General features: G+C 47.3%; 1 protein-coding gene across 1 annotated transcript; it reads left to right on the top strand.

Moving 5' to 3' along the window:
• Nucleotides 1-6,438: 6,438 nt before the first annotated feature.
• Nucleotides 6,439-11,695, top strand: GHRH (growth hormone releasing hormone). Its single transcript, XM_090065042.1, has 5 exons — nucleotides 6,439-6,585; nucleotides 9,628-9,759; nucleotides 10,298-10,402; nucleotides 11,062-11,193; nucleotides 11,584-11,695. The coding sequence occupies exons 1-5, from the start codon at nucleotides 6,506-6,508 to the stop codon at nucleotides 11,651-11,653; spliced, it is 519 nt and encodes a 172-aa protein (XP_089921168.1). The 5' UTR covers nucleotides 6,439-6,505; the 3' UTR covers nucleotides 11,654-11,695.
• The last annotated feature ends 5,533 nt before the right edge of the window (nucleotides 11,696-17,228 follow it).

Here is a 17,228-nt window from a genome sequence, read left to right as displayed (position 1 = left end):
TGGGCAGCACCTGCCCCACTCCCTCCCTCAGCCCGGGGCCCTACGGAAGCGGGGCTGTGGAGGGCTGCAGCCACTCCAGGATTCACCCTACTACACCCGGCCCTCCCAGCCCTGCCACCACCCACCTCAAGTGCAGCCTGGCTCAGCCCCTGGCAGGAAGAGCCCAGGGCTGCCCAGGCCCGTTACCCCCACCAGGAAGAGCCCAACATAGCCTCCAGCCCCACACAGATCCGGAGGCACATGCCCCCCTGGGGTGCACACAGCGGTGGGTGCTGTTTTCTCTCTCTGCCTTGATTTCCTCCCGACGTACTTGCTGGGTGGGGGTGGCAGCAGCGCATGGTAGATCTTGGGTTGCTTTTAAATGCCAAAGGTGATCTCCCACTTAAAGAGGTTGGAGACCACTGCTGTAGGGTTACGTGTACCTCCAGTTGACAACCACTGAGCTAGCATATTACCTACAACATCCATTCGGTGCTAGGCACACAGATATTACCTGATCACACATGGCCCACGTAACTAACTCAGACCACTTTCAGGAAAAAATGTCTCAGTGCATGCTACATGTACATTACAAACGCCCAATTTTGCACCATTTGAAATCAATGGAAAAGCTTCCACTGACTTCATTTGTATTCTAATCCCCTTAAGTAGTGGCTCTCTTCCTCTAAGATGACATCCAGCTGTGGCACTATATTAGCTCAATAGCATTAAAGATGAGAAGGGTGCTGAGGGACAAACACTGCACAAGTTCAGACTCACTGCAGCGGGGCTGAATGCAGCACAGGTACCAAAGCACACTTCACCCTAGTAGGGTCTGGGATGGATTCAGGTTAGTGGCCTTGACCCCCAGGGGTCCCAGTTCAGCAGTGACATCAAAGCAGTTAAGGCGGATCCCAGCTGTGCACGTCGGGGTACCTGCTGGTGTGGAACTGGACGGGCAGCCAAAGGAAAGCTCAGGGTTCAGGAGTAGGAGCTGAGGCGAACTCAGTCCTCAGATCATGGGAGGGTGCTGAGAAAAAGCCAGGACGGGAAGTGCTGGAGACAGAAGCGCTCCTCTGTTTGTACTATTTGATTAAAGACTCCTAAACTGCATGTAGGGAACGAGGCCAGCGACCTGGTGAGTTTGTGCAACTTTGCCTGTCACCTGCAGATCAGTCTGAAACCCTGGGGAGGGTTTGTTGCTTACCTCCCTCTACGCAGAAGAGTTCCCTGGCTAAGGAGGAGCCAGAGTCTGCCTAGAACAGTGGGGGTTTTCCAGCCTGCCTTAGCGAGCAGTTAACTTCGCAATCCCAATGCTCCCAGGCTGAAAGAGTTGGTGGGTCCTAGTGTACTGTCTCTGGGTTCCCAAGGGCCCTACCTGCTCTATTATCTGCAGCCTCTCCCTGGAAGGCAATAGGTTAGACTGATAGGAAACTCCCTCATAAAATAGTAAGGTTGAGAAGCACAATTAAGTGGCATGAAACACTTAATGATATAGCCCTAGAACGATGCAGGGTTTAATGAAACAGCTTGGTTGGTTCATCAGACAGCACAGTATCAACTTGCAGCCAGGGAAAGACAATTCAGGCTGAAAAATTGGTGCAAGCAGCCTCACACACAAAAGAGCAGGAGGGTTTTGTCTCGGAGACACTAGCAATGAATGCTGAACTGAAAGCTCCTGTCCCCATTCCAAAAGATAGCACACAGCTGCGTGCACGAGCGCAGCGATGCTCAAAGCCCTGGTGGGTGATATTCAAAACACTGCCCTTTTTTGGTGTTAAAACAATGGGAATACATATGAAAAAAGGCTGATCTGCACAGCAGGCCCTTTCCTCATGAATAGGCTTGTGTGTGGGCTTCCTTAACTCTGATCTGGAGGGAAGCGAGCGATTCTTCCTGCAGCACTTCACACTGTTGCCATGCTTCTGAATCACATCTTAAAGGCATCTATTTATTTTCTCCTTCTAGGGCCCAATCCAGATCCCATTTAGGTTCCTGGGAGCCTTTCTGTTGTTTTCACTAAGAATTAGTATGGCCTCTTGATGTCAGTCAGGGCAGCATAAATCTTGCATTTGTTGACAACCGGTGACAACCAAAACTACCACAAGTGGCCCTGCCCTCAGCCCTCACATGGAGGCATAGCCTGTAGGGTGACAGAGTTCAACCCCCTTGGCTCATTTAGATGCTGGAAAAGGCTTGGGATTCGCAGCTGCTGTGAGGGATGCTTATTCCTCTGGAACCAGACCAAGATTACTGGCCTCATTTTGTAAGAGCCTTGGGAGGATGCTGTGTGGGATTCTCAATGCTGGTAGCCAGTCTAACCCAGAAATTTGGCTTCCTAGGGGCAGAGCTAGACCAGTCAGCTGCTTTTGAAAATCCCACCCTTCCACAGCAGCTGAGATCGAGGGGCCATCTTGTCCTATTAGGTGCCTTTGACAACAGCCAGAGCCAGCTGCTCCAAGGGGCTTGCCAGAAGCTTTGTAAAAGGCAGGGCGAAGGTAAACTGCCATCAACAAAGTATCCTCCAAACTCCCTATAGTACAAGGCCAACATATGGGTCCAGATCCTTGACCCAATTTTGGCCTCCACACTTTTCCATGTTGGCCTCCTTCTGGCCACATAGCAGCAAAAGCCTCTTTGGCCATCCACAAGCCGTCCAGTCCCCTCAGAATTAAAGCTGTTTTAAACAGGGTCTCCCTAAATCTTCTCGCAGCAGGATTGGACTGCCAGCCACCACAATGGAGGTGTGACCAAGTAAGCTGAGCAGGAATGAGCACATGCCCAGAGCAGAGCTCTCCAGATGTTCCTCTGGCCTTACATGGGGCTGTAATGTTTGCAAGTGACTGAAGCATGAACTGGCCCATTAATACTAGCAGGTGTGAGCAACAAAGGAGGAAGAGGAAAAACCTGATAATCGGGGGTGGGGAAATGGCAGAAAGATAAACCTTCCTACAAAAGCGTTGTGAGACAGTATTAATAGTTAACTTGCCACCTTTGTGGGCTGCCAGGACTAGTGACATGCTAAAGGAGAGATATTTACCTTGCAAAGCAAATTTGTCATTCATTGTGCCCAATTATTATTGTTGTTATTTGCTCTTCGCCTTCTGAAAGATAAAGGGAAAGCATACAAGCCATCCTCAAACTGCAGGCACAGCCTCCCCTATCTCCCTGCCTGCGTCCTCAGAAAAAGAGAGGATGCTAAACACAGCCCTTTGAAATATGGGAGGATAATTGATCCTCTGACGTTGAGAAGCCCACAGAACTCCTAAGGGAGTGCAGGTATAAAAGAGGAGGTGCACCTCCCTTAGTAGCTGGAGAATAGCTGCCGTAGGTGGGGGAGACCTGAAAGAGTTATCTTCAGCACAGTCTCCCTAAGATCCTGTGCAGGTGAAGAACTCAGGAGAAAGAAGCCCACTCTAGTGAGCAGCAAAAGCTGGAGAGAGAGTTGTATTTTTAACAGAAAGAAGAGACCTCCTAAAAAGCAGCAGAGCTGGGAAGATCCTATTTCCCTAGGGAACGGTAAGTTTGATCCTGTGCATGTGGGTTTAACAAGGTACCTGCTATTTGGAAACTGGGAACAATTCAATTCCACTACAGCAAAAGCAGACTTGGTATCAGTGATCAGCTTAATTAGACATAACATCCTCTGTATTGATCAGAAAAGCTTTATGGGCTTAAGTTACCATATGAAATAAGTAATAATTGACTTATATGATACATAGTAAATGTTATAGTTATGATACAATAGTAGAGTAATGTTATAGACCTTGCAAAAACAGAATGGACATTTATTTGACCACATGTAGAACTGACTCCCTCCTGTTACAATACTGATGATGTCCATCACCAAGTAATAATATTTTAATCATTTTATATGAAACATTCATTTGAGCCATTCCAAAAGGGTGAGTTGAAATGTGAAAGACTGTGGCAGGTCATGCAAAGTCAATTGGAGAATAGCAAAGGAAGCAATTTGAAAATGCGTGTCCTTCTCTGATGTGATATTTTACAGTGTAAACATCTGAACTTTACAGGATTGTGGAGTGGTGAAGGCTTCATTGCATTGGTGTAGTGGGATTTTCAGGATTGATTAGACAAGGTCCCAGAAACAGGATACTCTCATCTTTCCAACCGCCTTTTCAAAAATACCATAGCATTAAAACTGTCTTTGGGGTCCCAGGTAGCTGCATTGGCTAATCTTTTGTATTTGCATTAGGAATTTTTCATTTCAAAGTGATTTATTTTATTATTCTTCCCTCCCCTCCCCTCCCCTCATTCGCTGCTAGAACGGAAAGTGGAGAATTGAAATGAAGACCATTAGGACAGGGCTAAGATTTTGCAGGACTGTAAATCTGGAAATATTTAGACAGACACCACAATCCTCCCACTTGCCTTGTGAAATATTTAAGAAGCAAACAGGACTTTAGTTCCAGGTTCCCTCTGAAAGGGCTGGAAGAAATACCAAGGGGAAGAGAGTGAGATTGAAAGAGAGGACTAAAGGGACACAAACGGAACAACGAGGGAAAGAGCAGATGAATGGAGAAGAGGAAAAAGGGAAGATCAGGATGCAACAATAGATAAAGGAATTGGGAGGGTGGAAGCTTTGTGAAATTCTTGGTAGGGAAAAATCAACCATTTCCGAAGGGATAAAAACCCAGGTCAGGACAACTCCGCAGTACAGAAAGGAGCCAGCTTCAGACGAAAGTTGAGAACAGGCAATAGAGCATAGGAAATCTTACCGAGAGGAAACAGGGAAGGAAGGGGGACAGGAAAGGGAGTGATAGCGGGCTCCCTCTCTAGTTACATCAGTGCTACCTCAACACTAGCCCACTCATCTGTTCTGATGGCTGTTTGGTGTTTTCCCCCGCCTGCGGGGCTGTGACCTGCCAGCACTGTCTTGGGGGTCAGGAGCTTACCTGCAGCTCTTTATCCAAAGCTGATGCACATGATTAGGAACCCATCACTGAGGGACCTGGGGGGGCACATCCATCCCCAGCAATTAGCATTTTAAATCTAAAACCATATGCCTTGTAGCCTTGCCTCAAAGGGGTCTCACGTAAGGATGGTTTATTTAAAAAAAAAAAAAAAAGAAAAAAAAAAGGCAGTTTTTAGGGCAGATTCCCCTCCACCACTGACCAAAAGTCAGCACTGCTCTCAAGTCAGACAAGCCACTTCCCAGCTAGAACAGGGAAAGATGCTGCCAATGGCCAGCCCAGACTGGAGGCTTCAAACATGAGCAGTTGCATGCTAGGAAGCAAGACACTAGACCAAGGACCCACTGGTGGTAATTGGTACCATCCCATCAGTCACTGGCTGGACATGCAGCACTGGAAGCTGGGTGAGATTTTGCCATTCATTTACTGGAGGTGAAATCAGAGCCACCCTGGGATATCTTACAATTCCTTTTGCCCCTAACAACCTCCTTCTCCTAGCTCTGTAAACTGAAGTGCTTTTTCCCTGATATAATCCAGCAGAGGAGCTCCTGTCTGTCCAGACCCACCTGAATCTGTCACTGTGTTGCTTGGTTTCAGTGCCGAGTACCTTGGCGCAGAGACAGCATTTGTGCAGTGCCATATGCCCGATGGCACTCCATCAACACCACCAACAGCAGCAATACCCTGTCAGCAGAGATGGGCAAATCTGCCTGTTCTTGTCAGATACGGCAGTACAGACCTGCCGGGACTGGATCGTATTGACACAAGTCTCTGCTAACACTGAACTATCCCTTCTCTCATCTCCAAGGTCCTTTTGTACTAAATGCTTCATTTTCACCTCCCATCCATGTTATTTGCAAGGGAAGTTAGTTGCTTCTTTCATCTTTGCCAGACTTCTGCCATTTTAATTCCTTCTGTCACTGAAAAGACGTCCTCATGCATAGAGCCTGGGGCTTGAAGCCCTGGGTGCTGTCCCTGATTTTTGCAAGATTCTTGTATAATTTTGCAGAAGTCATCAGCTAGGACAATACAAGTGCTGCATGTTGTTGTGGGGCAGTGCAGGAGAGGCTGAGGGGAGCTCTAGGTAATGCTGTACCTGGGTTGGTAAAATACCTACTGCACTGCAAAGCTGCACTGGTCAGCTGTGGGAATGGGCCTGTCTCACTCCCACTGCAGCCTGCTCCTGCCTCATCTGTCACCCCATCTAGTCCTACTTGCCACTTTCCCAATTCTCTCTGTTGGGAACAGCCCCCTGTTCTCCAGAGCCAATATCCTCCCGGTCCTTTGTCAGAGCTTTCTTCATTGCAATGCCAGGGTATTTCCGTGCAAGGCTGCTGCTGCGTTCTGGGTAGCACATGGTAAGTAACATCATTCTGGTGTGTACAGGGAGTTGTTTCTGTACTATTGGTGCCAATGATCCAGAGAGGAAGGATCTAAAACTCCACAAGCAGAGGAAGATGTGGCTTAAGAGTTCTTCTGCATAGTCAGGAAGCCTTCTCCCAGCTGCCTGACAGGAGGACAGGAGTCCGTCTCTGTATTCCCATCACTGGCTCACACCTACTCTCTTTCAGGTTGCTCCAGAAGGGTGAACGATGCTGGACAAGGCCATCGTCCTTCTATTCCTCCACTTAGTCATGTGCTCCATCTCTTCTCCTCTCTATCCAGCTCTCAGGTACACTTTGGTCTCCTCGATTTTCTGCCTACCCTGGATATTTTCCTCATAGCTTCACACCTGGGCACGCAGTGCGTCTATACAGACTCCTGGGTTAGCCTAAGGGTGTCACTGAGATGTAAGACCCCCACCCACTGCTGTGTGTCTGGACGTGCACGTTAGGCCATAGAGAGGACTCCGGTGCAGGGGGTGGGGAAGGAGAGTGGAGTACAGTGCTCTGGAGTGCGCTCACCCCACTCCGAACTACTCGGGCCTGCTGCGAGTTGTAGCCTGGTCACATGCACATAGGCAAGGTGTGGCACACTTGCATGGGGGACAGACACACTTGTAGTGGGGCCATCACTTTTTGGGCTTCCCTCCACTGCTCTGACAAGATACTAGTGTCAGCTGGTTGCAACTGTGCTGCTATGTCAACCTCCCCTAAGTGCTATCAGTGCATTTCAGTCCTAACAGGAAATGCCCTCTGCCCCAAACACCATTAATTAATCTCAGCCCTGCTTGGGAGCACCCTCTGCTATTTCAGTCCAGGGACCCATACTACCCCTCTGGACCCAGAGTGTCCCCTGCCATTTTTGTCTTGATCCCTGCCCCAGATCTATAGCTCTGCCAGCTCACCCTAGCCCTGACCCACATCCCCTCATGCTCCTTCAGTCTGGACTGCCTCCCACAGAGCTGTCACTTCACCTCTGTCCTGACCTGCAGCCCCTCCCCACCATGCCAGCTTGCAGCAGCTTCTGCCTAGACACTGCAGGTTGTGCCAAATCATCTTTTTTTAAAAAAAACATCATTTTCTGCTTCAGTGAGGACAAGCTTTTCCTCCTCCTCATCCCTCTGGCTGGGAGGAAAGCTCACGATGCTGCCGCTTCTCCGCAAGCAGCTGTTTATCTCCTTGGTTATCTCATGATATTCTCCTGTTTTAGTCTAGATCCCCTGCTCATGCTAGGAGCACGGCTATTGATGGAGCCTGACCGGGCCCCCATGCCAGCATCTGTCAGCCCACACAACTGCCTAGCAGGGCTGGTGGGTGCACAGTTAGGATGGGATGTAGCTGCTTGCAATAGTGCACTGTCCTTGCTGCTATTGTTAATGTATCCAAGTCTGACATAAAGGCAAGTACATCAGGCAGCTGAGGGGAAGGCCAGATTCAGACAAGCAAATAGCACTTTAAGGTGTTCCTGGAGATAAGGATTGGTGATAACTGGGCCAGCAGCTTGTATATTCACACAGCAGGTTCGAGCAAAAGCTAGCTTAGTCATTTGCCTTGTAGCAGCCTCAGCTAGCCCTGTTGGTGATGGTGGGGAGGTCAGGCTCCATGGTCCAGCCAGTCGTTGTCTTCCCTACCAATATGACCAAAGGGAGCTGATTCTGAGGACAGTCACTAGAGGGCTTGGTGCAGTACAGAAATCCAGATGGATTCACAGAGAAGTAATATCCATCCATCCCCCACATGTGGGCTGAGTTACCATCAGATAGCAATAACTTGGTTGCCGCCAAACTGGGCAGGGTTTGAATGAGTGGTCTACAGCAGATTGGCCCTCATAGCTTGATAGCAATTCTCCAAACCCTCTACTCCAGCCTTTGGCAACACAGCACACAAAAAACATTAACAGGACACTCATAAGTTTGCATAGTCATGCACTCTAAAGTTAGCTCATGCCAGAATGTAAGTTGCTGGGGCAATCTTAATTTAGCTCTCATGGGCCTGTCCATTGGAATGAATGCTTCTCTCTGGTCTAAGGCCCATTTAATTACTTGTGCAGAGTGAGACTGTTCCAGCAGGGGAGACTGACTTGATATATCAGCAAGAGGGCACTCACCTGGGATGCCGAGTTGTCCGTGTCAGGCAGAGTGAGGAGCTGAGCCTGGGCCATCCAGATCCTAGAGCGCTCCCAGCCCTGGGATGTTGGTTGTGCTGTGTTAGGGCTCCCTTCTCCTGACCAGAAAATCCATCACAAACTGGAAAAAAACTTTCCTGTCAAAACTGGCACCTACATCTCTGCAAACTGCTCCAGTTTGGATGAATCAATATTTTATAATGTTGGAAAATTCCCAGCCAGCTCTGTTCCTGCCAAGAGCCACGCTGCTGACAAATTCCCAGCTCCTGCTCCAATGCATGGAAAAAGCAAAGGGTTTTTTCAGTGATCTCCTTACTAAGATATCAACCAAATCCCCCTGGCTTCTCAAACATGTTCTGGACCATTATGCCTACAACACCACTCCAACCAGACCAAAACATGGAGGCACTTGAGTATCTCAAAATGAAGGTCTCAAAAGAGGTTTTATTCAGCAAGGATAAAACCAATACATCTCCCCCAAACTTCTGTTTTGGGAAGGGCTGGACCCCTTCAACTGGAATTAAAAAAAAAAATTAGCTTCAGGGAGACACCTACCATACAAAATTTCAGCCAAGTTATAAGCAATGGAAAGCAATGTCTTGTCACTGCAAGTGTCAGGCAATCTTAATGAGCAGTGTTACACGTTCTGGCCAGGCTTAAGTAGAAAATACAAAATCTTCTCCTTTGCATATTCTATTATTGGTTCCTTGCATTAAAGTGAAGGCTGTAGGCACTCTGGTGTATGAACTGAAGGGTTGTCTCACCCAGCCCCTTGTCTAAATTTCTCTGTCACCTTCACAAATTGGTGAATGCACAATGCTGGGTGCAGCTAGAATCTGAGGCCACCAAATTCATGCCATTGCAGGGAAAATCCTTTAGCTTAGCTTCCCCTTTCTGACATAGTGAAAACCAGATCACTTATATTTGTCCTGGGTATATTAGCAGCTCATACAAAAGAGACACCTGAGACCTGATGTCTAGTGCAGTGGTTTTAGTGACATCCAGGCAGTTGCTAACATGTGGAGTAAAGCAACGGGCAAGGCCTGTGCATTACCCATGAGACAGGAAAGAAAGAGAGAATAGGACACACAGAGATGAAAGCGGCAAGTGCCATTTGAGGGGGCTGGTGGTTCTCTCAGTGGTACAGAGAAGGTGAGCAGGGCTGAAATTTCCATATGGCTTAAGTGCTGCGTTGGCTCTTTTACAGATACAACCCAGGGCCCATTGCTGGCAAAATGGTGAGCTTTCAGCTCCGGGACAGCGGCCCAATGCAGAGCCACAACCTCTCTGCTGAAGAGCAGGAAGTGGAGAGTTTTCTTACTGATCCTGCTGAAAAAAGGTGGGTGCCTCACTCCAGCCCCAGCTCACAACGGAAAGAGCCCCAGTTAAATTCTTCCAAACAGAAACAGCAAGAGGACTCAGGAGCCCAGGGATGTTTTGTAGAAAAAGCTCCATTTCCAGGGCTGGCCACAAATTTTCCAGTCAACATTTCAGCAAGTGGCTTCCCTCAGCTGGCAGCAATGAGCCAGGGCTCCTCCATTCACCCTCCCTAACACCCATTCTCCCTCCAACCTCTCCCCACTCAGTTTTGCAATCCTTTTACCATGTTGTGTTCTGCTGTATGGATGCCAATTGGGCTGGCAGCATTTTTTCCTGCTGTCTCCTTATCATGCATTTTTACATCAAGAGCAATACATTTTCTGACCTAGCGGTGCCCAGACCTTGGGGAGATTGTGTAATGGGCACTTATCCCTCCAGGTCAGATCTCAGCAGCACTTGAGTCAGGTGCTCTGCAGCATTTCTCAAAAGTCCTCTTTTCCTGAAAGGTCGACTCTCCAAGGGAGTTTTTGCAGTTCTCTTGTGTATCCCCTCTGCAGGATGCAGCGACACGCAGATGCCATATTCACTGACAACTACCGGAAATTCCTGGGGCAAATCTCTGCCCGCAAGTTCTTACAGACCATTATAGGCAAGCGGCTGGGGTAAGCCAACCTTTGCTGCTCCGCTGGGTAAGTGGGTTGGGCATTGGGCAGCCTCTTCTGTAAAACAGCTTTCCATCCGGGCCCAGTGAAACCATCTCCTCTCCTAGCCAGGTTCTCATCTCAGTTCTCACTCCTCCATCAGTCCCCCAGCTTGCTTTGTCTTGTGGGAGTCCTGCATCTCCATTTTGTAGGATTTATGCCATCACAGTTCTTCTCCCTGGGCAGGCTATTTAACCTCCGCCTTCCCAGGCTTTCAATGACAGACTTCTCCTAGATCTCTGCTACCATGTTCGTAACCAACTAGAACCTTTGTGGAAAGCCAAGTAATTGATATTACTCACTGTGGGGGAAAATAACATAGCTAGTTCCCACCCTGCTTTGGAATAGGAGGAAAACAGCATCCACTTTGCTGCTCCCATGGCTTGGACAACATCCAATGCTGGTAAACCAGACGGAAGACATTTTACAACTGCAGCCCAGCAATGATTTCCCTCTGGGCCATCCCCATTCTTATCCAAGAGCCTGGAAGCCTGGAAGACCCTGAATCAACCTCCCTTATCAGAACTCCCTTGCACCACAGATCTCTTCTCCTTACAGAAAGTTGAAAGACCGCTTGTGAAGCTAACCATCCATTTCTGTTTCCTTCTTCCCTGAAGCAGTGAAGGCAGCTCGGAGGAAGGGGTGCACGAATTCTTGACCAGGCGTCAGTCTGACAGTATCTTGATGGACAGCCGCTATCACCAGCAGATGGTATTAAGAAATTTCTTGGGAGCCATTCTACAGAATCAAAGGTAAGTAGAGCGCTCTACCTGGGAATGAAGGCCTCTGTGATCCTAACCTCATTGCAGGCTTCAGGAGCTTTGGCTGTATACTTCAATGGGAGCAGGAAAAGCTTTTTGTTTCTGTTGACTTATGAAGGTGGGACCATATGGCTATGTCCAATCCTTCAAGTACGCTGAAGATGAAAGCAAAGTTCCTACCAGGCAGCAAAGCTCACATCTTCCCCACCAGGGACAAGCCCATCATAGCTACATGACTGAAAGCTTGGCCAGAGCCTGCCAGCAGCAGATGTAGTACTAAAGCCACTCCCTGTGGATTTTTCTTTGTTCTTCAATTCTCTTGCGAGAAATGTGGGTGGGGGAATATATATTATGCCCTTCCCATCCTCTCCTGTCATGCAGGCTTCAGGATGCCACCAGTGATCAGCTAGATGACTTTACCAGCACCTTGGCCAAGCTCATGAAACTGTAAATCACTCACCCCACACCCCATCTGGTTCTGGTGAGTATGGGTCTCTAGGTGCTGAGCTGTGGGCAGTGTCCAGCTTTGGCAGTGCTCCAGACTGAAGATCAGTTTCTGTACGAGCCAGTGGTGTTCCAGCTTTTGTCTCAGCCCAAAACAATCCTGAATTCTATGGGAAGAGCTCAAAGCTCCCTCTCAAAAGTCGGGTCACTTACTGAGGCATCTAAAAGTCAATTTGAAGCCTGTTTTTTGTTTGGAAAGGTCAGCCATATAGACAGATGCTGACTTTAAACAACGCCTTTGTATACAGAGATCAGAGAGCTGCAGGGCACCGAGTGGCCTCTCAGGGAGCATACCACTGAATGCTAGGTCCCAAGTCTCCACTTTTGCAAGCAGGGTCCTAAGACTCCACAGCTCTGAGACAGGGCCCTACATTCAAGCACTGCCTTTTTCATGGTGGTTCCTTCAACAAGTCCAAAAAAACCTGTTAGGGGGCTGGGAAAATGCTTGGAAGCCAGGCAACCAGATGTTGGCTGAGACACAGTCCAGCTTTTTCTAAGCAGGCCAGTCAACTAGAATAAAATGTTTAGGAACCTTGGGTTAGAATGGAGAAGTAAAGCTTGCACTGTGCTGTTTGTAAAACCTGCTCAGAGCAAGCAGGAATCTCTCCCCCTGTCCTGCTGTTCACATTGCATCTGCATCCCTTGGCCTCCAGTTGTTAGAAGCTGATTTTCAGTTGATCTGCCTCTGTGCTCCAAAAGGTAACTCCATTCAATGCAAAAGTTCTCAACAGGTCAACAGGACACCAACCCAGATGCACCTATTGACCAACTCTCTTATTCCCTAGTTCAGGGAAGAAGTCAACCCTGCCAATCCAAAGAAGGCACTATAGAGAAGTGAGGAAATAAAGTCTCTCAAACTCAACCTGGGTCCAGATGCCAGTTCTTTGCCTGTTTAGAGCCAATCAACCAGCTTGGCTTGGTTTACTTTTAAAGTTTAAGATCCTCTCTGCACAGCTTTAGAGTTTTGTTCCTTAGGGAACTGATTACACACAATGTTCTTCACATTTCCTTTAATTTAAGCTAAGTTACAGCACCCAGTTATAATGCTCCACTTTTAGCAAAAGAAAGCCCCCTGGGCTTTGTTTTTCCCCATATGAGGTTCTAGCTTCAGAGCTATTTCTCACAGTGGATCCTTCAATGAATTTAAAAAGGAATTCTTCATCTACTGATGAAATCTCATCTCTGGGGCAACCAGCAGATGTTCACAACAGTCCAGGACAGCCTTTCAAAACAAGCCAGCATTTATTAGTTAGTACTGGGGTCCTTAGAATAAATTGGAGAAGCAAGTTCTATGGCATGTCCACACGGACAGCACAACCTGCTGCCCTGGCCTCAACACACCCAGGGTATTCTCTCACTTCATTGGCAGCAGGGTTCTCATCAGCACCCTTCTTCTCTTAAAACAGCATATCAAAACCTGAAACACAAGTTCTGCTTCTGTTGGCTGGCAATTAGTGTCTGAGAAATTATCTTCTATAGCATTTCCAGTATAAGGCCAACATATGGTGGCAATTGGGTGGGAGTTCTGTCCTACTAACCCAGACATGCCTACTGACCAACCTATACCTCTTATTCCTGTGTCCCCAAGAAATTCTAATAGACCAGCATACAAAAAGAAAGTGGGGGGCAAAAGTCATGTTATAGAAGTACAGTTTCCCACATTTTTACAAAAAGAAGTTAAGTAAGCCATAAGTGTGTAATCACCCGGAAAAGCATCAAACTTCTTTATCCTCCTTACCCTTCTCGCTTCACTTTGATTTATGTCCACTTGCTGCCAAGTGATGACAGCTAAGTAGAGCCTCTGGTTAATGTAATGAACATCTGCTGTGTTTTTGCTCTTAAACAGCTGCCTTATAATGTTTTTTCCCCTTCTCCCTTCTGCACAGAATAATTCAGAGATCGTGGACTTAACTGTACAGTAAACAACTCACAGACCAGAAGAAAAAACTCCTGGACCTGAACAGCTGTAAAATTCATGCATATGCTTCTTGGAACCTCTGGATGCTCTCCATTAAAGGACTAGGATTTCAATTAACATACCTTGGTTAATTTGAAGGTCCTTGTAAAGTAACAACCCTTTTACCTCACCCCTGTGACTGTACTTGAGCAAAATTTTACTTTTATTTGCTGCTGCTCTGCATAGGGCTCATCTATCCTATACCTGACTAGCCCACAGCAGAATCTGTGTTGCTGTTACCTATAACCTAACAGTTTTTAATCAAATGCTACAGAAAACATCTGCTTGCTGTTCAGATTGAGAGTTTAACTCAATAAATATTCAGGCAATCCCAAGTTATGTTTTGGTATCCAAATCAATTTATCCGTATGTACTGATTTGATACCTCCCTCTGACTGATACTGTTCGAAGTGGAGAAGGGTTAAGCATTGCATGACTGTATCTTACAAGTTTTCTTTAGGAGAAGAAAAGCTCCCAAGCATTTTCAGTCTACTAGAAACTGCACTGGAGCCTCAGGCCTGACTTATTTATCCAGTCAGGCCTACCCATATGGATCACTTGCAGCAGGACTGAACCCACTAGCAGGTACTAAGGCTCTGTAGCCTAACCTTGTGTTGTTGAAACAGAAGAGGAGAGAATTGGCTTGCTTGCTTTAAATGAGACTGGTACAACAGGGGTGGGAACTTCCCATTATACTGATACACTGTTTCAGTCATTTAACAGAGGACTACTAACTAAATTCAGGGCCTTGTCTAGATCCCTCTTTAACTGCTCTTTAGAAGGAAGAACACTTTATTGTCCTCCCTCGATGACCTTACCCACCCAGGAAGAACAACATTATTCTGCTTCCAGTTCCAATCTTCTGATTTTCCAACAACTGCACATGTAACAATCACACCTTCAGGATGAACTGTAAATAATTTCAGGGTAGATGTAACCTTCCCATCACTGCAGCAGAAATAAAAGCTGTTCTAAACAAACTTGTCCAAAAGCAGGGCCAGATTCTTCTTGGTCTCTTGAGACGTGTGCCCATTTCTCTCCCAAGAACTCCTATATCATTAAACATTAAAGCAGCAGCATTTGACAGCTGGATTCTGCAAGGGCTAATTCTAACAGCAGTGCTAACACACAGGTATAGGTCACAGAAAGAGAATGTGAGGATGCCTGCACCTGCCAACTCCAGCCAGGGGTAGATGCAGGCACAAGTTTGCACATGCATATTTGCAGGATAAGACCTTTGAAAATATCCTCACCTTTCGTTTTCTATTAGATGGTCAGCTTGATCAATGTGAAGCACAGTCCAGCTGTTTTTTTCTGAGAGGAAGGTAAAAAAGAAGATAGACCTACCGTGCATCTGAAAATACATCCTTAGGCCTCAACTTAGCTTCTAGATTTGTGGTAAAAAAATGTTCTTGCAACGAACTACAGCCAGAGTCAGCTGGGAGAAGAGCTGACAGTTAAAATGCCTAGCCTACTTGCATGTAGGGAGATGAAGTCTATCCTTTTGCTCCTACCTACTGATGTAAAAATACGGATGCAACTAAAGATGCAAGTTTCAAGGGCTACCTAAAAATACACCCCAAGGAGTACAACTCCCTACGTATTCCATTAATGTCAATCAAGGGTACTACAGAAAGTCACTCCAGATTTCCTTTAGCCATCCCATGTTAGGCTAATACAGTGACTCTCAGGTCCTCTGCTCAACAACTAGAATGACGTGTAAGAACCTGAAGCGTCCACAGGGCCAGAGGAGAGATCTGAAGTGTTGAGACAGGGCACTCTCTCTCGCACACAATTTTTACATAAATCTCAAATTATGCATTAAAGGTTAAAATCCTCCCCACACTTTTAAATACGCTATGTTTTACAAAGAAAACTTGGGATAAAGGAGCTAAAATACCTGTGAGAAGCTACAGCTGAGTGTCAATTGCTGGCACATCACTATTACCTGGTTTGTAGAATCCCTGGCGCGGGGGGGGGTCTCCATTCTTGGTTGACTTTTAAGGCATCACTGTACAAATACTATTTATAACAACACCAAAGTGGCAAAAGGCCTCTGACCTTGGCCTTTCGATGCATAGAGCAGAGGTGGGCAATTATTTTGACTGGAAGTCCGCTTAATGAGTTCTGGTGAGCTGTCAAGGGCTGCCCGGGTAGCTCTGCCCCTTGACAGGTGCCCCACCCCCTGGTTGCCATTTTAGGACTGGAAGTCCCACCCTTAATCCCTGTCCTTTACCACCAGAAGTCCTTCACCTTGCTCCTGATATACTCCTTTTGGGAGCAGAGGGTTGCCATCTTGAAACTGGAAAAAATCCCCAAATCATATACTTAAAAAAAAATAAAATTAAAAAAATCAAACACCAATATTTTAATTTTTTAAAATTATATTAAAAAAAAAAATCTTTCTGTCCCGATTTATGTGCGTTTGCATAGTGTATCTAGAGGTGGTTGCGTAACAGTTCATAATACTGTCTTAGTCTTGTACATTGTGTGTGGGGGATAAGGGGGTATATGTGGGGTGGGGTGGTTGGTGAGTGTGTGTTTGGGTGTGAATATGGTGGATGGGGTGTATGTGGTTGGGGTGGGGTCTGTGGGAGTGTGCAAGTGTGCGTTGGGGGTATGGTGGTGTGTGTGTGCATGTTGGGGGGGGAATTCCTCAGAGTCCCTGGAGTGTGTGCGTCCCTGGAGCTGCATGTGGTGGCAGTAAGTGGGGCCAGCCTCACCCCAGCTTCCTAGCGCTCCTGCCCACATCCCTGGCCACACATGGTGGCAGTGAGTGGGCCAGCTCCAGGCAGCCCCATAGTGCACAGCTCCTACAGCATGCAGGGCCAGCCTAGCCTGGCCCCATAGCACACAGTTTCCCATATTTCCACCCCCTTTCCCCCAGCGCAAGTCCCTGGTCCACCTGAATTTCCACCCTCGCAGGCAGCAAGCCTGGGAACAGCCTCGGGGTGACTAGGCACAAGCTCTGCTGGGGCAGAGGCTTCTTGTCTCCAGTGCCCCTTGGCTTGGGGCTGGGGCAGGTCAGGCCAGGCCAGGTTGGTTGCTTAGCAACCAGAGCTGCACCTCCTGCAGGGACGAGTCGGCTTGTAGGCGGGCAGCAAGGGCCAGGGTTTATGGAGGGGCCCCACAGGCTGGATGGAATTGCTTGGTGGGCCACATCTGGCCTGCAAGTTGTATTTTGTCTGCCCCTGGCATAGAGACTGAACAGCAAGACTCAGGAGCGTCTAAACTAAACGACTTAGTGCTTGCCTAGTTTATACTGTAAGGAGACAAGGATTTTTGCTGGTGATGTCATTTACTGGATCAAACAAATCCATCAAACAATTTGCCATGGTTGGCAAAAAAAAAAATACACACACACACACAGATGGAAAACCAAGGAGTTACTCTTTAAGTAGGAAGGTCTGTACTAGGGAATGGAGGAGGAATAAAAGTAGGCTAGAAAGGTACTCTAACAGGAGACTTTTAATCTGAACATCCGTTATAGGAGTGTGAATGAAACTGCCTGTGGACCTTTACCCCAAACTGCTCTTAAGGGGAGCGGTGCCCATTAAAGCCCTCA

This window comes from Crocodylus siamensis, chromosome 10 (assembly GCF_052110815.1).
Source record: "Crocodylus siamensis isolate JL-2025a chromosome 10, ASM5211081v1, whole genome shotgun sequence".
Classification (NCBI taxonomy): Eukaryota; Metazoa; Chordata; order Crocodylia; family Crocodylidae; genus Crocodylus; species Crocodylus siamensis.
The sequence above is the reverse complement of the archived record's forward strand: the minus strand, read 5'-3'. Positions and strand labels throughout refer to the sequence as shown.

Coding starts and splice junctions, on each gene's coding strand:
- GHRH (XM_090065042.1), top strand. CDS start 6,506: ATGCTGGACAAGGCCATCGTCCTTCTATTCCTCCACTTAGTCATGTGC. Junction 6,586..9,627: donor CCTCTCTATCCAGCTCTCAG/GTACACTTTGGT, acceptor GCTCTTTTACAG/ATACAACCCAGGGCCCATTG. Junction 9,760..10,297: donor ACTGATCCTGCTGAAAAAAG/GTGGGTGCCTCA, acceptor TCCCCTCTGCAG/GATGCAGCGACACGCAGATG.